The 22848-nt window shown below is 37.3% G+C and overlaps 1 protein-coding gene and 1 pseudogene across 2 annotated transcripts in view; one reads left to right on the top strand and one right to left on the bottom strand.

Moving 5' to 3' along the window:
• The window catches only part of SMARCC1 (SWI/SNF related BAF chromatin remodeling complex subunit C1), a 137324-nt gene that overhangs the window by 109803 nt on the left and 4673 nt on the right, over nucleotides 1-22848 (bottom strand). For both annotated transcript variants that reach the window (XM_019723988.3, XM_019723987.3), the window contains exons 2-4: nucleotides 19621-19740; nucleotides 11230-11315; nucleotides 306-387 (exon numbers count right to left, since the gene is read on the bottom strand). In XM_019723988.3, coding sequence (XP_019579547.2) covers nucleotides 306-387; nucleotides 11230-11315; nucleotides 19621-19740 — 288 coding nt within the window. The remainder of the gene's footprint in view (nucleotides 1-305; nucleotides 388-11229; nucleotides 11316-19620; nucleotides 19741-22848) is intronic.
• On the top strand, nucleotides 6337-6437 carry LOC141567407 (U6 spliceosomal RNA; annotated as a pseudogene).

Genomic DNA, 22848 nt, shown 5'->3' with positions numbered 1-22848 from the left:
TAAACAAGTGACTAGTAAAATAAGAGTATTTACATAAAATATGAAAGAAATTCAAATAATGGATTAGGTGAAATTAATAAAGAAAAATATCATAGATTATTTCACCAGAAGTTTAAGATCACCATTCTATAAATAAGTTTGTCATACTTTATAGCCCTAATCCCCCCCAAAACCCATAATAATTTCAGAAAATTTGTATTCCTTTGATTTTTTTTGGTCAATCTAATGAAGTTAATCTTAGAACTAAAAGTATATGCAAGGAAAAAAATTAACTTTCTGTAATTTAGCTTTCTGAGTTGAGTTACCTGCACCAATGTTTTTTCTATGTTCATAAACATCTCAACATTACGATCCATTCGGGAAGGATTCTGTAGATCAAACCTCCGCCTAAAAGAAGAAAATCATTAATTTGTCTCCCCCAACTTAAACAAAACTGAAAACTTGGTTTTAGCATCCAATGCAAATAAGTTGGAAAGATTTGGAAATTAAAATAGCACTCCACAAAATGTATGAGGGTATGTTCTCAGTAGTATAAAGCAGCAGTGTCAATACCTCAAAGATTAAATGTTATGACATTAAGATCTGCTCCAGTCAAAATGAAGCACGTGCTCCATGAAGTACCCCATTTTCCTTACATCTTAAATACTTTACATCATATAGAAAAGTAGTCCACAGATCCAAAGAAAGTGAACTACTATATCCAGTCTTCAAATATAAGTAAAGTCTATCTTCTTTATATACTTAAGTCATTTGTTTAAATTTAAGTGTCTGTGTTCTTTTTGAGATTACTATTATCTTAAATATGGTAAAATTAATCATTTCACCTTTAATTGAAATCTTTCCCCGATGTCTCTTTATGTAAGTACCTAAGCATAACATTCTGATGTTGTTTTCACCTATTCCCGGCCATTTTCATGTGGTTAAATCATTACAAATTTAAACACTTTCTCCATATTTTTAAACTAACACTTAACTTCGCTTTTGCTCCATTTTAATTCCACGGAGAGGAATATAGCTTAGTGATTGGGCTGTGAAGTCAAACTGCACTGGGTTTGAATCCTGACCCCATTTTTATTTATGTAATCTTGAGTGATTTACTAATCCAAGGATAAATTTCGTCATGAGTTCAATGGCCCAACATTGAGTTTTTGTGAAGGTTAAATAAGATACATACACTAAGAGCTTAGTATAGTATTTATGCTGCTAGTAATTGATAAATGAATGTTAATGATGGTTATAATTTTTTTTAAAGTGGGGAACACTGGGGAACAGTGTGTTTTTCCAGGACCCATCAGATTCAAGTCAAGTCGTTTTCAATATAGTTTTGTTGTTGCTGTTTTCAATCTAGTTGTGGAGGGTGCAGCTCAGCTCCAAGTCAAGCAGTTGTCTTCAATCTCGTTGTGGAGAGCACAGCTCACTGGCCCATCTGAGAATCGAACGGGCGACGTTGGTGTTATGAGCACTGCCCTCTACCCAACTGAGCCAACCGGAAGCCAAAATAATAATTTTTTTATTTTTGCTTTTCCCCCCCTTCTTATTCTTCAAGTCCCTTTAACATTTCTTGTAATACTGGTTTGGTGGCAATGAACACCTTTAGATTTTTCTTGTCTGGGAAGCTCTTTATTTGTCCTTTGATTCTAAATGATAGTTTTGCTGGGGAAAGTAATCTTGGATGTAGGTCCTTGCATTTCATCACTTTCAATATTTCCTGCCAATCCCTTCTGGCCTGCAAAGTTTCTGTTGAGAAATCAGCTGACAGTCTTATGGAAGCTCCCTTATAAGTAACTGTCTGCCTTTCTTTCTCTTGCTGCTTTTAGGATTGTTTCTTCGTCTTTAACCTTTGGCATTTTAATTATGATGTGTCTTGGTGTAGGCCTGTTTGGGACTCTCTGTGCTTCCTGGGCTTGTATAACTATTTCCTTCACCAGGTTAGGGAAGTTTTCAATCATTATTTCTTCAAATGGGTTCTCAATCACTTGCTCTCTCTTTTCTCCTTCTGGTACAACTATGAGGCAAATGTTGGTACGCTTGATGATGTCCCTTCCAGAGGTCCTTCAAACTACCCCCTTTTACTCTTTTTTCTTTTTGCTGTTCTGAACGAGTGTTTTCTACTGTCTTCCAAATTGCTAATTCTATCGATCCTGTTTCCTCTACTCTGCTGTTGATTCCTTCTAGAGTATTCTTCATTTCTGATTCCTTTTTAAGGTTTCTATGTCCTTTTCCATGCTTACTATCTCTTTGTTGAAGTTTTCACTAAGTTCCTTGAGCATCCTTACAACCAGTATTTTGAACTCTGCATCTGGTAGGTTGCTTGCCTCCACTTCATTTAGTTCCTTTTCTGGGGTTTTCTGTTCTTTCATTTGGAACATGTTTCTTTGTTTCCTCATTTTGGATGCCTCTATTTCTATACATTAGGTAGATCTGCTATGTCTCCCAGTCTTGGCCAGGTGGCCTTACGTAGTACTGTGTTTCCTCGTAAATAAGACCTAGCCAGACCATCAGCTCTAATGCGTCTTTTGGAGGAAAAATTAATGTAAGACCTGGTCTTATTTTACTATAAGATCACCTGAGCCGGGTGCTCCAGGAGTGTCTTTTGTGTGGGTTGGGTGTGACTTCCTGTTGTAGTTGAGTCTTGATTGCTGTTGGCACGTCAGTGGGAGGGACTGACCCTCAGGCTAACTGACTGTGAGGATTGCCCACGCTTACAACATGTGAGCTGCTATGTGGGGGCTGACCCCATGGAGAGGGATTCGCACCAGTGGGCTTATGTGCCTGTTGAGACTACGCTTTGGATGTGACGCTTGTGGGGCTAATTGGGTGGTGCTCTGCTGTGGCCTGAGGATGCCTTCAGTGTACTGATTCTGGGGCCTCTTTGGAGGGGTTCCTATGCAGGCCAAGGTCAGCCACTGCCTGTAACTGGCCCTGAGCTATCTGGTAAGAGCTACAAAGCTATCCATGGTTGGTCATTGCCTGTGCTAGACCAGGAGGTACATGGGAGAAGCCACACTTGGAACCAAAGTCAGCTGCTACCAGTACCAAGCCGGGGGTAGCTCAGCAAAAGGCCCAGGGCACCCCAAGGCTTGATGCCTCCTGTCCATAAGGCTCAGCAACTGAAGGAGTGTCAGGCAGTACAAGAGTTGAGTGAGGCAGCACCTTGGCATCACCAGAGTGGGGCAAGTGGTATTCATCAGGTTAATGTAGATTCTAGTTTGACACTAGTGTCAAGCCTGTGGCTACTCTGCAAAAGGGTCAGAGCACACTGAGGCCAGCTGCCCCTTGCTTTGGACCCCCAGTTTTCCAAAAAAGATAGCAGTCTGAGGCTGGTTGTCTGCCACCAAAAGTGCTTCTGGTGGCACACAAGCCAAGGTTGTTTTTTTGATGTTGAAAGAGCCTCCTGCAGTGTTCAGTGTGGGGCTGGTTGCCAGGCTACTTAAAGTGCCTCCTGAGATGTGTGAGTTGGGTGGGACAGGGTTCCAGGGAGTCACCAGGTGGAGCAGGCAGATTTCATCAGGCCAATGCAGATTCAGCTTTGGATGTGTGGGTAGAGGGCTCAACACAGAAAAGATGGTACCTGCATGTAAGCTTCACGGGAGGAGGGCTCAAAACAGGGACAATGGCAGCTGTCCCTCCAGCCTCGCCCACTAGTCACTCAACTGAGTCTCTGCCGGTATGTCTCTGGTGCCTCTTAAGTGGCCATCCATCCATCCACTGGAGCTCAGGGTGAATGCCTGGAAGCGAGACTCTGTACACTGGCCCTTTAAAGAGGACACCTGTGTTTCCAGCTGTCTTTCATCTCACCCCAACAGATGGAATCCTGCTGATTTTCACAGCCAGATGGTGTGGGGACTCCTCTTCCTGCCACTGGAACCCTGGGCTGGGGAGTCCGGTGTGGGGCTGGGGCCCCTTGCTTCTTAGGGGGTCCTCCACAGCTGAGATATCCCTCCTGATGCTCAACCACCACACGTGGGTGTGGGGCCACCCGATCCACATCTCCACCACTCCTGCCAGTCTCCTCGTGGCTTCTTTATAACCTCAGTTACAGGACTTCTGTTCAGCTAGTCTGCAGATAATTCTCCAGGTTGAACACTCTATAAATTAGCCGTAATTTTAATGTGGTCATAGAAGGAGGGAAACACAGCATTTCGACAATTTTTTAAAATCATTACTACTATGTACCACCTAGGATTAGGAAGTCTGAGTCCAGAACTAATGCTTTTACCTCTCATGTCATCCTATTTTACCCCGCAGATGCTCACTGCACCTCCAACCTTTCTTTCGAAATTCTGTAGCCTCTCCAGGATGTCACTACCCACTCAATGGCTCGATACTATCACTTTCAGAATCAGTCCACAAGTCATTTCCTCTATGAAGCTATTTCTGTCTTCCTTCATGTTCCTAACACATGCTGTGCATACTGTTGTTACGGCCCCACAACAGAATCATCTCATTGGAGAGACATCTCTTTAGATGCCTTGACGAAAAGGACCAGGTTTTTAAATTTTTTCCTATGTAGCCCTAGAGACTAATAGAATGTGTCTTTATAAAGCAAACCACTCAATAAATCATAATTTATTATGGCTGAGGTCTAGTATTTGTTATGAAATTTTCATTATTACACTAGGACAGACTGAAATGTTTCCTAAAATAAATTCAATTCAGAGCTTAAGCAAAGTGTCCATTAAAGCAAAGAAATTGGTAATTTAGAAGAGAACTAGTTACAGCTTTAAAAACAGCATTTATAGATAAGAGGGAGCACTGTCCCGAGTAACCGTATCTTGATTTAACCTTGGTACACAGAACTTTTCCTTAAATTCCATTCTTTTGGTATTTGAGTAACCTCCTTTCCTAACCTCTTTTGAGGAAGGGGTAGCTTAGAAATTCCAAGCAATTTCCATTAACTGGCAGGACAACTGATTATCAACAGACGAACTGGGACAATCCTCTTACAGCTGACAACCTTCCCAGGGTTCTTTTCAGCACAATAAAAAGAGAGACGTGTGTCTCCCCTTCTAAAGACAGGGTCACTCTTTCACAGGCTTCTGATAATAGAAGAACTGTACCCAGAAATGCATCACTTAACAGAATTGCTTACATAAGAGTTTACTCATTATTCGTAGAGAAATTGCTTCCTTAATTAATGATTCAGATAATAATGCTGAAGGGAATTATCTCTATTACAAATCGGAGGAATAGTTTGAAAGCAGTCATTAAACAAATAAAAAGAGGGCTGCCTGGATTGATCTGCAAATGAATAGTAAACATTTAATCAATCTATTAATAGAGAAACAATCAAGAATTTATCCTGTCTTTCCAACTGTTGATATACAGTTTCTCTTAAGAAAAAAAAAATACCGCAGACCTAGAGAACATTATGCTAAGTGAAATAAGTCAGTCGGAGAAAGACAAATACCATATGATCTCACTTATATGTGGAATCTAAAAATCTGAATAAATGAGCAAAGTAAACAGAAATAGTCTGAGATATACAGGAAAAACTGATGGTTGCTAGAAGAGAGGAGGGTGTGGATGAGGGAGAAGGGGAAGAGATTAGACAGCATAAATTGGTAACTACAATATTGCCATGGGGATATGAAAGACAGTTTGGGGAATATAATCAATGATGTCAAGATTTTGTAGGGCGTCAGATGGACACCTGTCTTATTAGGGAGACCACTTCATGGACCGTGTAGATGCTTGACCACTGCACTGTACGCCTGAAGCTGAAGTTGAATAATATTGTATGTCAACAATAATGTAATATATATATAGTCACGGGATACGGAGTATACCATAGGGAGTAGAGTCAATGGAATTGTAATAGATATATACGATGTCAGAGGGGCAACAGATGGGGGGGGTTATCAATTTGAGGGGTGAAATGTCTAACTATTGCATTGCTTTGTACACCTGAAATTAATAAAAATAAATAAACAGCTACTAAATGAAGAAGTAATGGCAGATAACAGTCTTTTGTAAGGAATAATCTAATAACAATAAAGACCGACATACATTAGAATGTCTATGTTCTATTTTTTTCAAAATTAGATAAAGTTGTAAAGCTAGGCTATGACGACTGTCCATTATAGAGAAACAACCACATGATATGCCTGCAGATGGAACAACAGAACGTTCTCTATGAAGTACAGTAAGTCCTCACTTAACATCGTGGATAAGTTCTGTGACTAAGGTTCCTACAGCACCTCAGTGTTATATGAAACTACACTAAACAAAAACTACGTTGAATAAAACGTTATTTGAGGACCTTCTACACTCTTGCAAGCAGGCAAAAAAAAAAAAGAAAAGAAAAGAAAAGAAAAAATACCCCAAACACCTTAAGTTCTCACTTCAGTAGCACATATACTAAAATTGGAATAGAGAGATTAGCATGGCCCCTGCACAAGGATGACATGCAAATTCGTGAAGTATTCCATATTTTTATAAGATGTCACAGGGGTAGTAGCTTGGGGGAGGAGGGTTATCACTTTGTGAGGGGTGTAAATGTCTATTACGTTGCTTTGTACACCTGAAAGTAAAAATAAATAGATAAATAAAAATGCTGAACCTGAATCAGACTAAACCTCTACCACGTTTCCCCAAAAATAAGACCAGGTGTTATACTGATTTTTACTCCATTAGTTCTTATTTCCAGGGGATGTCTTGTTTTTTCATGTACAACAATCTACATTTATTCAAATACAGTCATGTCTTCTTCTGAAACATCATCATAATGCACTAAATGCATTCGTCTGGCTGAGATCTTAACTGGGGCTTATTTTTGGGGTGGATCTAACAACCACTTTACTAGAAATTTACACAACTATGTTAAATAATATCCCAGGGAAATATTAGCAAAATTCAGAATGTAGACAATTCTATAAGGCAACCTGTGTTTGTAAAAAAATAACTTGCAAGGAAAAGAGGAGGAAAAGAGAGTGAGAAGGAAAACTACACATTCGTTTAGAGACTTAAGATTCATCTCAACCAAATGCAATGTATGAATCTTGTTTGAACACTGATTCAAACAAAACGTAAAAACCATTCACGAGATAATCCGGGAAACTTGAACACTAAGTAAGAGGTTATTTAATAATACTGAAAAGTTATTGATAACTTTCTTAGTTGTGATAATGGTACTATATTTTAAAAATCCTATTTTAGAAACAAACACATAGTGAAATATTTACAGATGAAATTATGTAAGTAAAAATGCATGATGGTAAACGGCAGTTCATTATTTTCTGTTCTTATATCTAGTTTGCATCTTCCATAACAAACTAGATTGGTTTGCCAAACAATGATTTAGTAACATAACAGATTAAAGCTTTCCTGAGTCAGCATTATACTCTGTAAATAAGTATTTAAAATATATGGATATCTTTAAAATTTTAAATGAAGAATTCAGTTATAACCTTTATTTAAGAAAGTTTATCTGATTTATCTTGCAAAAGTAGGGAAATAAGCTTTGCAATTTGTAATACAGAAAGATGCTCAAACTTGCTCATAAACAGAAATGCAAATTGAAACTAAAATTCTAAAACCTTTTTGAATCTATCACCAATTGGCAAAGAAAGGTGAGGTAATACAGAATACAAATAAATACACTGTTGGCCAGTGAGAGGGGAAAGGTACATTCTCGATACATTGTTGGTAGGACAATAAATTATTTGTATTATGTTTCTTGTTATTTCAACGAGAGTATCTTAATTCCTTATGCCCATCTGGGCAGGTCTCATAGGAAGGCTCTAGAAAAGGGGAAAAAAAAAATTTAAGAGATATTTGTGCCCTATGCTACCACAACCCTAGAGAGAAAGAGGCAACAAATGAACACATTGTCTTTCTTTCTGACTTTTAAAACCTTTGGCCATTCACACTGTAAATATGAGCTCTCCATTGAGGGCTTATTAATTAATTATGAGTCTTCTGCTTTGTTTTCCTCTTGCGACCTGAGGCAATGTCTTGCAACAACCTTTCAATTTCAGGGGATACCTACTGTCTTCAGCTAGCCATACTGCTCCAGTTTTGCAGCTTCTTGTAAATATATTTAGGGGTGTTCTCTTTTCATTCTCAGCTACACATAGAAAATATAGTCTGAATACAAATAATCAACAATGGATCCTAGAGAATGAGTTTAACTCCTGGGACAGTGATGTGAAGGGCTTCTGAAGCAAACTTCTAAAAGGTAAAACAAAAATGCACAGAGCTGGGGACAAGGCTAACAGCAGACAGCAGTACCTGGAACAGCTGTGTGGGAAGTGACCGAAGCTGGCCTCCAGGGCAAGGGGCTTTATTTAGGGATGGCAAGCTAAAAAGCCTGGAGACCATCACCAGAAAGCTGGTCTAGTAAAGCTACACCAAAACAGTAGCAAACAGCTTAAAGCTAATTAGTGCTTGTAAATAATTATGGGGGGAGGGAGGTCTATTATACATAAGTAGATCAAAAATTAGATTACGCTAGGTGTGTGACTTTGGGGATAAGGAACTTGGTTTGGATCCTTGCTACATTGTTATTTTTTAACAGAAAAGCAAGATGACTAACAGAAGGCAGTGTTTTAAAATATGGTATTAAAATGCATAATTCTTCCCAAGTTAAAACATCTAAACCACCTTTGTGCTAAGTGACAACCTTACTGACCGGCATGTCTTGAAGTGAGGCACAAGGACCATCTAGAGCTTTCTGAAAACGCCCATTTTCAGTATCTGTCCACGAAGCCCGGTAATCTGTATTTTTAACAGGGACTCCAAGTGATTCCTAAAGTGTGAAAGAAAGCCAGTGCCAGAGACCTACTGGGGTAACATCTTAAAAAAACTTTTAATCTGACAGAACATAAAAGTTAGACAACCAAGTTTTAAGGTAGAAATAAAAGTACTGTAATTCTAATTTACATATGAACACCAGAAACAAAAAGGTCTGAGCGTGTCTGCAAGAAATAAATGTCAGCAGTGAATAATGTCATAGGAAAAAAATAAAGGTCACTTCTCACATTAAGGCAAATTCTAAACTTTATGCTGAATGAACCTAGTTTACCACTGCAAAGAAAAACTAGCAAAATAACAATCAATAATCTCTTTGGGGGGCATAAAATACGATTACAACATACAGCAATCTGTTTATAGCTATAAGAGAGAATAAACAAGGTCCTAATCCCTCTGCACAAGGACACTAACATTTGCTTTTCCATTACTGAGTTAAATCTGGTTGCCATTTAATCTCTCGATCTGCAGGAAATGCTTCTAGATTTCCATAGCATGTCAAAAATCACTCTACTTGGTATCCCTCAGTTATATGCAACTAAACTTGAAATTAGCCCAGTTTTATCCTTCACTGAAAAACCACAAAGAAGGCACTCGTTTTTACTATTTAGAGACATCCAGAAATGTCAAAATCAAACACTCGATCTGTACAGTCTATTCACAAATATACCAGTAATTACCAGGTGTTCCTATGCAACCTCATCTCACATAATACTCCAGCTTGACATCAATGGAACCTACAAACAGGCAGGAAGTAAGAAAGAAGAACCAAAAAGAACAAGAGCAAGAGTGTTTGGCCATAATGTGGAAACCAGCTAACATAGGAGCTAGACTGTGAGGTTCAGTGGAGAACACAAACAGAGGGGAATGTTGGGCGTGGGGAACTATCAGAGGAGCTGTGAAGATGACAGGTAACTATTCAGATGTCCATAAATATGGTCAAAGTGTAAGTGACCCGCTCTACAAGTGTGCAAGTCACGGGAGATGGGGGAAGATACGCACTACAATTGGGTGTATAATTATACCTGGAAGAGGATGGTTCTAGTACAATACGAGTAAAGGGTTTGGAAAAATTCTTACTCCTCACTCCTCTTAAAGTCTCTCATTCTATCCTTTACTTCTTTTTCGGCTCTATTTTTAATTTAAGGACATTTTATTTTACATATCCTTCAAAACCACCTAAATCCTTTCAGATAAAAACATTTCATTGTGCTGGATCACAAAGCGAGTTCTGTAACATGTGATTTAGGAAAAACCATTTCACTTTGAGACTCTGCAAGAGTCCAGGTCAGAATTTGGAATACAAGATGGACAAGAAAACAGAGAAAAGAGTTCCAACTGGGAATCTAGAGCTAGAGTCCAAACAGTACTTGACAGTACTCAGGCACGCTGTCAATCCCAGATCAGAGAACACTCTGTAGTTGGAGCTGTAACACCAGAGCCAAAAACAGAACTGAAAAACAGAAAGCTGCTCTGATAACAACAAACTCTCATGTTCACTTAATCAATTAAGCATTGTCTATTAAACACCCACCCATATATAACAAGTTCTAGAAAATATACTCAAGTCTATAACTCTTTCTATTTACTATAAATAATCATTTACTTATAAACTTGTCCTGACTGTTGATGTGAATACTTATTTGCATTTCCCAGCCATAAAGTATTGAATTAGCTTAACTTTGTATTAAAACACATGAATTACACGAGTATTCTAAGTGAAAAATGCTAAGATTACAAACTGTCCACAGACATGCAACTAAAACCACCAAACAACCTCAAGTCAATGCACTCCAGCACCCCTCTTAAGCCCCTTCCTGTGAAGCGACTCCCCCATCACCCTTGAACTCAGAACTATCACCATTAAACATTCACTAGTCCTGGCAGCTGAATCTCCCACACTGAGACGGGAACCAAAGTTCAAGAAAGAAAAGGAAGAGAGCAGAGAGAGCAACAGACAGAGACAGAGACAGAGAGAGACAGGGCAGGAAAAGGTGGAGTGGAGGGAAAAGCAAAACTGTAGGAACGAGCAGGAATTCTCATCCTGGCTCCAGCGCTGCCCTTGCAATGATGTGGCCTCCTCTGAGCCAGACTCCTTTTTATGTGTCCTGAGCACAGCCACCTGGATGACTGTCGTTGTGAAGGCCTGGCTCACTAGAAAACTTAAAACTGCGACCTTCCAGTACATTGTAAGTTCATAATACACACATGTACTTCACAGTGAGGTTACCTTCCGATTTGCTAACAATGCACGCCCATCTATAACCATATATAAAAAATAGCTTGCCTAATAAATGCAATCGTTTGATATTTTCTTGGATGTGGGCACAAAGTAAATAAGGGCTCCAAATAAGACAATCTACTTTGCATGTTAAGCATAATGTACTTACAGATTTTTCCAACACCATACAAAGAAGGAATAGGATTTAACATCAAATAACAAATATCACATCAAAACATGCAAATGCAAAAACTTACCATCCCTGTTCATTTTTATATTTGTAAGCAGCCCCAAGAATGTGACACAAGGTGCCTCCAGCTTTGAAATCCATGAAACATTTTGCCTATAAATGATACAAGTTACACATGAGAAAAATAAAAGTTCTGACAAAATTAACTATGTCTGAATTCTAAGTTTAATAAACTCAAAGATATAAGCAACTCCTTTAATACTTTTTGGAGCAAATAGAGGTATAAACAAAATTTTCCAAAAATGGATGCAAAATAATATTTCTTTTTGTATTCAATTAACGTATTACTCTATAAGTAAACAGTCTGAAAAACTAGATTTACAAAAGATACATTAAAATGTTTCAACAGGAGACAACAGAAAAAATACTGATATACTACAAATTCCACTGGTAAATTTAAAGTTTGATTTTTAAAATGTTAAAATTCTAGTAACAATTTCCCATAATATGGTCCTGTAGAATAAGTAAGATTTAGTATACATTAAATTTTTTTCCTATTTAATTTCCTGACTTTAAATTATCAGAAAAATTGTAACTGAACTCTATAATACTTTAATGACTACTAAAACACAGTATTACTATATTTAATTATATATAAACTTATAGCTAAAATCTGCACAATTTAAAAGATTGGCACTTTATGGATTATAAAAGTATAACTCAAATAAATTAAATGCTGAATGATTTCCACATCATGGAAGTAAAAACTTAATATGAACTGATCATCATATAGGCCAGTAAGATGAAGTTTTGGAAATACACCATGCATTTTTTCTTTGAAAATTATTACGACAAAATAATATAATGAAAATAACTGTATGATATCAAATATTAAGAAGAAAGAGAAAATAGAATGGTGGTTGCCAGGGGCTGGAAAGAGGGAGAAATGGGAACAAGAGTTCCAGTTTGGGAAAATCAAAAAGTTCTGGAGATGGAAAGTGGTCATGTTTGTACAACAATGAGATGTATGTAATACCACTGTACACTTAAAATTATTAAAATGGTATATTTTTAATGTTACATATATTTTCCCACAAAAATTTTAATAAAAGTTTTTTAAATAAAAATTAGGAAGTATTAAGATGAACTCTTCTAAAGTTAAGCTGACAAGTAAGCCCTCTACGTCAGTCTCGTTATCCTGTGTCTTTTTAAAGACATGGGTCCTGAGTTCCTAATTTTTTTGCCAACACTATTCCCAGTACATCCCAAATGCTACATTACATATTCTTAGACAAATATATCTGGATGCAATTCTTATCACTGACAACTTACTTAGCTGAGAAAATGCACAAGTCATTACAATTTTATAGTATTCACATCTTAAAGTAGAATAATGTGCTAGGTGGGCACTTACTAGAGTAGAATGAGACTTAGTTCTCTTCCTAAGCCTTTCCTGAACCCCCTGAGATTGGGCGAAATGTTCCCTCACGCTACACATGCATGTCACTACTGCACACACGCACACCACTCATAGCACAATACTGAAATGAATGTTCTATAGATTTATCTGTAATATGAACTCCCTGAGGACAGGAACAGTGTCTTATTCAAATCTTTAACACCAATATTCAGCAGAGTGCCTGACAAAGTAGGTACGTAATCTGTGAAAATTTTCTCAACAGTTCAGCTGTACTCTAAAATCATTTAAAAATTCAGATCCATGTTACTGAGAAATACATACTGAGCAGACCAGAACATTAAAACATCTGCACACATAGTTTATGGTTAAGGTCAATTGTCGCGTCCAGCGCCAACACGGGCAGTTGAGGGTGCGAGAAGGGGCGGCTTTGGGTTAAGTTTTTAAGAAAGAAAGAAACAGAGACTTAATGCAGTTAAATCTCAGAAGGCCAGGGGGTCTCACAGTCACCAGAGACTGGAGCCCCCAATGGGGCCAATTGGTGGCTTTTATTGATAAGCATACAAGGGAATAGCGTTGTTTCTGACATGGTCTGTGAGACTCATTTATCACGTCATGGAGACAACCCAAACCAACTATGTTGGTCCCCAAACAGCCGAAGCACAAGTCCTATGATGACTGAGGTGAGGTATGCGACTCCCTAAGGGACATGTATCCCATGTCGAAACTGTTCCACAGAGCTAAGCAGAGAGGGCTTGATCTTGATCGCTCTCTTGACCTCTCTCACAGTCAGGTGAGAGGGGAAAGCCAGAGTCAGCAGTGGTTTTTCCCAGGCAGGGGAAGGGGAGGCAAGGCCCCTTCCCAGATCTTTCTAAGGCAGCTCATCGGGGGTCTCCACGCGGTTCCGCCTGGCTTGAGTTGTTCCCCCCGTGGGGAATCTTACTCGTCATTGGCTGCAAACCCTCTTTTGGAGACTAGATAGAGACATGAGGTGTAAAACAAGATAAAACAAAGTCCCAAAAAGGCACAGTCTCACAGACTCTTCTTTCCTTAAGGAAAGACACGGGGGGACAATCGGCTAGGCTGTTGTGTGACAACAGTCAATTTTTTGACAGGTATTAAATTCGAGAAATTAAATCATTATCAGATACATGCTCAAGACAAAAATAACTTCTTCATGTCAACCACTATTGGGACAAGTGACGAACGAAGAAGTAGAAAACTGCGGCCTTCAATTTTCCAGTGGTAATAGCTGAATAAATGGAAAGAGGGAAATTCATGAACCTGTCATGGGCATGAGTTTCAGTAATAACGTGCAACAAGAAAAACATCCTTAAAGATGCGGCAGAATAAAAAACCAAACAAACGCTCACCACACAGCAAGGATTCTTAGAGCCAACACAGAAATGGATTTGGGATTCTGGCCCTCATGACAAGCTCAGTATCAGAATCACCCAGATAAAAAGCAGTACACCAGAGTCAGGGAATGGAGAGCTGGAGGCAGACAAGACACTTCTCAGGGACACCCACTGGGCTGGACCGTATTTCCTGACTCAACCCTGATCCCAACCACCCCACCCTAAAGAGGCCTTGCTCTCTAACTGACTCTGGATGTAGTTCACGTATAAAAGCTCATGCTCTTAAACATTCTCTAAAGCAGAAGCACAGACTGCCAAGAGTCAATTCCTCTCTATTAGTATTGGAAAACCTAAAGAATAAAAGGGCAACAGGGTACCAAAACTTGAGCTTTCCAGAGCCAGTGAGATCACGCCTGATGCGCGTATCCCAGCAGCTACACTCCCCATCTGAGACTCCAGAGGTCAGGGGCAGCTTCAACAGGCTGCTTCTATTCCCAGCAGGGTGACCACATTGCTTTTGATAAGCTGTTCCATCTCTGGCAACTAAACTGGAAATTTAATCTTATTCTGGATGTATATATACGGTCTCATCCTACCTATTTATAGCCCACCTAAAATTCTGATTAGAATGAAACCTAGAAAAATGTGTGGCTGAATTTCTAGAAAGAAGGCAAATCCCCAGGTGTGAAAATCAAAGAAAAAAATCAAAATGGTAATCTTGTGAGGTAAAATACATGACTCTAGACTGATATGGGGGTGGGGATAACGAGGACATTAAACAGACAATAATGTCAGCTTTGATCATCTACAGGCTAAGGTTTTCCAGGCTATGCAAGGACAGAAAATAAGATCTTAGACCTAAGCAAGGGAAGTTGTTAAACTAAGACAATCACCCACCACACACATATAAAGCCAGAGGTGTCAACAGGTGGTACCATGAGGAAAAGGATGAGCAAGAAAAAAATATGTGCCAGCCAAAAACTAAAGAGGAAAATAAGCTTCCCTTGTCAAGCGAGTTTGGGTTTAGAACTGACACTAACCACTTAGTCTTGGAACCTAATGCCAAATTAAAATAAGAATTGGTCCTAAATTTGGCAGGTTCTCTAAAGGGCCTTACAAGCAAACTCTCAGCCCAGACCAACAGGACTGCCTGATAAAGTTCCACTGAAGGAGAGCTCATAGGCCAAAATTCAAACACACAAAGAAACAAAACACAAGTGTTTTTAAGTCAACAAACAGCAAGATTAGAATCCTAAAATTTTCAGATAACAGAAAAAATATAATAGGGCTTCTATAAAATCAGAATATATAAAATGGTTAAAATGAGAAAAATTTGAAAAAAATACACGTAACTCCTAAAATGAATAACATTCAATAAAACTAAAAGCATAACTGTCAGGTTATATAGGGGATTAGACAACTAGATAAAGAATAGAAGTTAAAATTTCTTTGAAATTGTAAAGGATATAAATCCTCAGCTTCAAGAAACACATCAGTCTTGGGGCGGCCAGGATGGCTCAGTTGGTTAGAGCACGAGCTCTGAACAACAGGGTTGCCGGTTCAGTTCCTACATGGGCCAGTGAGCTGTGCCTTCCACAACTAGATTGAAGACAAGAGCTCAGATGGTTCAGTTGGTTAGAGCACAAGCTCTCAACAAGGTTGCCGGTTCAATTTCCGCATGGGCAGTGGGCTGCGCCACCTGCAACTACGATTGAAAGCGGCGACTGAACTTGGAGCTGAGCTGCGCCCTCCACAACCAGATTGAAGGACGGCTTGATTTGGAGCTGATGGGCCCTGGAGAAACACACTGTTCCCCAATATTCCCCAATAAAAAAAAAAAGGAAAAAGTACTCATTACAAGAAAAAATTAAAAATAAAATAAAAAATAAAATTTCAGCTACTTCAGACTCTGAGTTGACCTTCTAATAGTCTTCTAGGTCTTAGCTTTATTGTTTTTAAACATAGATGCTTAGGATCTTTTTTAAAAGGTAGAATACAAAACTGGCTCTATCCTATCATTACAATTTATGTTTATGCTATGTATGCGTATGTACTAAGCTGTGAAGGAATTAGGGAAAAATGAGAATTTTCACTTGTGGTAGAGATAAAGACTTTTTTTCTTGTTTCAATTCATATTATGTTTGCCTATATAATATACTTTTGGCCTTATGAAATACTTTTTTCCTAAATCATCGTAACTTCTCAGTTATATTAGATAGAACATACCCTATGTTGAGCCAGCTTTTTTAATATCCTGTATAATTTAGGAAGTTAGTTATAAAGTTCCATTTTGATTAAGAAATTAGCCCAAATAGTGAACTATTATATCAGTACTGTTTGTTTAAGAGAAAAAGAAACTTTTTAAGGTAAATAGCTTACATGTTTCACTAAAACATTGTTTGCTTTGTCTCATCCACTTTTGTTTTAAACAATTACACATTATAGCAATCCCTTTCATTTGGGAAAATGCTAAACACTATTTTGGAGGAAGAGAAGTATATCTGGTCCCACTGGCACTAAACCAGGAATTATTTTTAATTATGGTGTATACCTAAAAACATTCCCTAATATTTAAAATCTGGAAAAAAATAATAGTTTAGTTCCCAGGAGTTAAATATTCCACAAATAAAGCCCACTATAAATACTATTTTTTAAGATACTCATATAATCCTAATTAGGAATACCAATATAATGTAAACTACATTACATAACATATATAATGTCATGTGTAAATTTTATTCTAAATCATGTTCTACTTGGTAAAGTACAATCTATTTGTATTATATTGTTTTAAATTATGAAAACATCAACTAGTTCCAACAGGAAATAAACACTTGAGAATTTAGAGGAAAGGGAATATGAAGCTTTCAAATGATTCAGGAAATACACACAGAGCAAATGATAAAGTTAATGTGGTAAAATGTTAACCACATTTTCTATTCTGAATGAACAGAAAATGAAAGCTCTTTGTACTATTCTTGCAAATTTTAATTTTGAATTAATTTTAACTTAAGTTACCTCTCCCCACCCAAAAAAAATCTGTCACATGGTTCAGAAAACGAAATATACTAATTATCCAGTTGAGAAGTTCATTTTTAATAAAAAATGAGTATGTACCTCCAATATCTAAATTAATTTATAAATTACATACATGTATTACTACAATGCTAATACATTACATATATATATAACATAAATCACATACTGAAATGTAGGTATTTTTAAAGGATAAGCTAGAAAATAATTAAAATAGAAGGAATGACCTCATCCTACAACTCTGAATTGAACCAGTACCCAGTCACCGTAAATCTCTTTCTCCAATCCCACCTTTTCTCTACAACTCCAGACCTCGTTCCTACTACCTATGGGATTTCTAAACCTGAAGCGCCTGGAATGAGAGCCAATCTCAACAGTCAGAGCGAGTGCCTTTCTCCAGAAAGCTGCTTTCACTCTGGCTTTCCCCTTAGTGCCAAAGGTATCTGCTCAGCACAAGTATCCTCATCAATTCTCTCTTGCTCCTGCCCCACAACCTCCCCCCCAACACACAACCCCAAAATCACAAAGTTCTACCCCTTTACACTCTTTCAATTCTTTTCGACCTTCTTTGAATCCACTGCTTCCTCCATGGGCTGTGATCACAGCTCACTTGGATTGAGAGCAGCCTTTTCATGGAAAACTAGCTTTCAAAGCCTCCAGTATCAACAGCTTCCAATCCATTCTTCACACTGAAGCCTGCAGGATTATTTTAAAACCCAAAACTGACTCTCTTGTTTGTACAAAGAACTTTCATTTTCTCTTCATTCAGAATCCCCAGTTGTTAACATTTTACCACATTAGCTTTATCATTTGCTGTGTTTGTGTGCGCGCGTGTATGCGTGTATTTTCTGAATCATTTAAAGCTTCACGTTCCTTTTCCTCTAAATTCTACTCTCTCACTTTTAGTTCCCCACCACTTTCAAGATCAAAGTCATACTTGTAGCATAGTAAACTTGTCCTTTTAGGACTGATTTTGGCCCATCTCTCTGCCCATTGTCCTCAATTCTAACCTTGTTGAACTATCTGCAACTACCTTAAAGTACCAAATTTTCTCAGGCCTTTGTGCTTTTATTTTACACTATCACTGCCTGCAAATCCCATCCTCAAGCACTTCCCTGAAGAACTGATACTCAACTTTGAGGACTCAGTTCAAACATCCTTTCCCCTGGAAAACACTTCCTGAGTCAAGAAAGTCAAAGGCTCTCTTCATAAAGCTCACAAGGTGTGAGCTCCCTGAAGATAAACAATACACCATATTACTCTCTGAATTCTCAGAGCTTAGTAAGTAATCAAATGCTTAATATCTGCTGAGCTCAAATCAGTGATAAAAGAAGCACTTTTTAATAAATGTTGTTGGGATAACTAGATAATCATATAGGGAAAAAACACTAGATTCACTGCTCATACTGAATACCAAGATAAATTCTAAATGGATGAGAGAGTTAATTGTAAAAAAATGAAACCATGTAAATACTTGAAGAACACGTGGCTGAATTCCTTTATCACCTACGAGTGGAGAAAGCTTCCTAATATGATTCAAAAAAACATTGCTATATTTGACTAAATAAAAATAAATGTCTGGGGGTGGCTGGTTATCTCAGTTGGTTGGAGTGTGGTGCTAATAATATCAAGGTTGTCGGTTTGATTCCTGCATGGGCCACTGTGAGCTGTGCCCTCCTTAAAAATAAAATAAATAAAATAAAATAAAATAAAATAAAATAAATAAATAAATATCTGGATAGCAAAAATACCATAAGCAAAGTCAACACATTTACTACAAGATCAGTGAAACAATACTATTTCTTATTCTCAATCATATCTAAGAGATCAGTGAGGTGTTACAACAAAAGGTTTAGTGATAAAATAAGAACACTCAAATCAGAAGTTTCTGAGATTTGAAAAAAAGTCTACTGATAAAAAATTCAGTGGAGATAGCAAACAGCAGAACAGAAACTGTAAAGACACAAATCGGAGAACTAGAAAACAAAAATTATGAGAAAAGATAATGACAGGTAGTCCCTGGAAATCTAGCATTTGTACAATCAGAGTTCAAACATTATATTAAAGGTGTACGGAACAGCAGAGAAGACTAAAAGATTGAATGTTCCCTGAGCTAAAGAAATATAATTGAGTCTTCAGAGCATGACTTATCACAACTAGACATATTTCTGAATTTCAAAGATAAAAAAGATTTTAAAGATCAGTATAAAAAAGGAGAAATCAACAAGCAGTTATCAGATTTTTCCTCTACAAAATCAAATTTTAAGGAAAAAACAAAACCCACATATTTCAAAAAGAAATAAAGCATACCCCAGTATTTCTATACCCAGCCAAACTATCAGTCAAAATATCAATTGCAAGGAAAACAGAATTATATTCTTACATAGGCTCAGAAATATCCTACCTACTAAATATAAAAATTCCATGAAATAGTATTCTAGCCACAAGAATTGAATCAGAAGAAAAAACGGAGACAACTTGATACAGTAGAAACTATAAGGAAACAAAGACATAGTATAAAGTTAACAGTTAAGTCTACATAATAATTGTCGTGAGGTTTCACGCAGATGTTAAATGATGCCTGAAAGAGAAGCTTCCTACAGTTAAATAGCGGTAACATTCCATAGTTAAAAGCTGATGTACTTACAGGGAGTTTGGTGAAGGCGGGGTTGGTGACATGCTTCCCAAAGGCATCTTCCTGAAACTGCAGAAGCTGCACCACCAGCCCAGCCAGCGTTTTATTGGTAGGAGCATCCGCATGAACATACTGCAAGATAAAGACAAGGATTCAGAAATTGGGACAACTGTACAGAAGAGAACGTTAGCTTACTTCCTGGTACCTACTAAGCACTGGCATGGTGCAGTTATAAATGTCTGAGACATGCTCTCTGCTCTAAAGGAGCTTACAAAACAAATACTGGGGGTGGCAGAAGGGACAGACAAGTCTCTGTAGTTAACAGATCTTTAGAATGAGAGATACCATGCCCAAGAAACCAAACCCAAGCCATCTCATCTGCCCTGAATTAACTTAGACAATGATATCGTAGACCTCAAAGTGGAGCCTGATACTACAATGGGATGAGACCTATTGGCCAGTGTATTTTGTATGTGGGATGAATGTTCAAAATTTGTGGCCAGAGAGCAAACTGTTTTGTTTTTAAAACAGATCCACAAATTATTTGATACTCCTCCCATCAAGAGATGGGCTGAATGCCCTCTTCTATTGAATCAGGTCAATACTTAGTGACTCACTTGTAACCAACAGAATGCAGCAAAAGTGATGCTATGTGACTTCTAAGAATAAGTCAAGAAAGGTCATACAGCTTCCACTTAGTTCTTTTGGGACACTCAACTTTGGAGCCCTGAACTATGATGAAAAGTCCAACCACCCTGACACCACCATACTTTAAGGATGCCCAGGCTACATGGAGAGGCCACATGGAGATGCTATGGCCACCAGCCCTAGCTGATGTCCCAAAAGACAGATGACACAACCACAAGACACGAGTAAAGATGGTTCCAGATGATTTTGACCCACAGCTGTCAATTCACCCCCAAGTCACCAAATCTCCCCAATCAAGAACCCAGACATCATTGAGTAGACACACAACTGTCCCCATTACGCTCTTCCTAATTCCCAACACACAGGAACTTTAAGCATAACAAAATGGTTGTTTTATGCCATTAAGGTTTGAGCACAATAGAACGGTTGTTTTTATGCATCAAAAAAATACATGTGTGTGCATTTAAAAATGGTTAATTAGGATGGTAATTTTTTTCTTTTTTAACACAATAAGAAGTCGTTTTAAAAAAAAAAACAATGTGAAAAGTTATCCACACTGAGGTGGATAATGTCAAAAGATCAAACCAGTGGCAGATAGCAAGCCATAACAACTTCACAGCAAGGAAAGATAATGGGTAACATGACAGGGAAAGTATAAATTAGTGAGTTCAATTAAATGCAAAAGTTTAATTTGGTATTAAATGCTCAATATCACTTTGAGAAACGCATAGTCAGTAATTTTTAAAAAAATCAATTTTGAGCAGGAAAAGCATTTATACCTCCTTCAATTTCACAAAAGATAAGAACTAATTTTTCCTTTGTGAAGCAAAACTCTTTCTCAGTACCAACCAGCATACAAGATTAATATGGTATGTTTCCATTACAATAAATAATTTCTAAGTTATTCATACATGGCAAAAAATACCAGCTGCACAGTCTATCCTTACTGTACAGTAAGTTGAATGGCTCTCAATCTGTGCTACTGCCAAAGACAGAGCATAACATATAAAGATAATTCTTTTTAAAGCTCAATACCCTCCCAAATTTTTATTTGTTCAGGTGCATTAACTTTCTACTCCAAATGAAACAGCCAGCATGCAGTTAACTTTGCTGAAGACTGGTATTTTGTTGGAATGTTTTATTTCACATGAAATCTTCTAGACCAAAGGTTAGTAAAATTGAGCCTGCTGTCTGTTTCTCTGTGGCTTACAGCTAAAAATGGTTTTTGTACTTTTTAATGGCTGGGAAAATATTTAAAAGCATAGTATCTCACGACATACAACAAATATTTCATTAAATTCAAATTTCAGTATCCATCAAGTTTTATCAAAACAGAACATTCATTCATTACACATGGTCTATGGCTGCTTTCATGAAACAGCAAGCAGAGTTGAGCAGTTATAACTGAGACTGCATGACCTTTAAAGCCTAAAGTATTTACTCTCTTGCTCTTGGTAGAAAAATTTTACCTATCCCTGCTCTGGACCATTCCTTTTAATCCTTATAAAGTTTCCTTTGTACAAAGGGTGTTCTGTAAAAACACATTTCCAAAAAGCCACAAAGTGAAACAAGTATTGCAGACATGAATCAAAAACTGAGAACAAGTTTCATACAATTAAGCATACAAGATGTCAATTCTGTTAGTGTAAAACAATGGTCCTTAAAATTTGTCCCATTCCCAGAATTCTTAATTCAACGTCTGGCCCAAGAATTTGTATTTCTAGTAAGTTCCCAGGTGACACTACTGGACTAGGAACCATACTTTTTAATAACCACTGAGCTTTTATAAAAAATTCATTTCACATATTATTACATATCTCAGTTAAAGAATACATTTTATTATAAAAGTTAAAAACCAGTTAAGCAATTTTGAAATGTTAAAAACTACTTACAAGTCCCCTGTATTTCCTATAATATATTGCCAATTCCCACAAAACTATCAAGTTTACTTTTTTAAGGACTATATACTTTCCAAGTGAAAATTTAGCATCAGTTTTTTCCAATTTACTCAACATAATAAATCTTCACTAAGTAATATTCAACTAGTAACTAGTAATAGTATAACCTTTAAAAAAGACTAAACTCTTCAAGTTTATCTTACAGAGCTGGCAAAATACACTGTACATACCCACAAGGTAACTTTATCACCTTTAATAAGTACAGGCTTCCCAAAGGGATCAAAAAAACAAAACAAAAAACAACACTGCAGTTTTTCTGCATATAGTAAAACAAGATAAAAATTAATAACCATAACTTTTTATTTTTCAGATACTGGTAGGTAACTGAACAATGCCGAATCCTAAAACTGTAAAAGATACTATCTTGAAGGAAGGCTGTTCAACTAAAGTCAAATCAACCCTCCAGGCAAAAACATCATTTTTAATAATTGTTATATATATAGCTTTGTATATGTTCTAAACTTCACTACTGTACATATTTCCTTCAATGTATTCTGTCATTGGAATGAGAAAGGTTTTATGTGGACAACCCTATAGTTTCACAAGAAAGTATGGCCAGGTTCAAAGCCCAATCAAAATTATTACCTTAGATATTTTTAAATCTTATTTGTAAATTATAAAATATTTGACTCTG

The sequence above is a fragment of the Rhinolophus sinicus genome, chromosome 5, assembly GCF_057876585.1.
Source record: "Rhinolophus sinicus isolate RSI-liver-muscle chromosome 5, RSI-T2T, whole genome shotgun sequence".
NCBI classification, from domain to species: Eukaryota; Metazoa; Chordata; class Mammalia; order Chiroptera; family Rhinolophidae; genus Rhinolophus; species Rhinolophus sinicus.
Note: the sequence above shows the minus strand (reverse complement) of the source record. Positions and strands in the feature narration are given on the sequence as shown.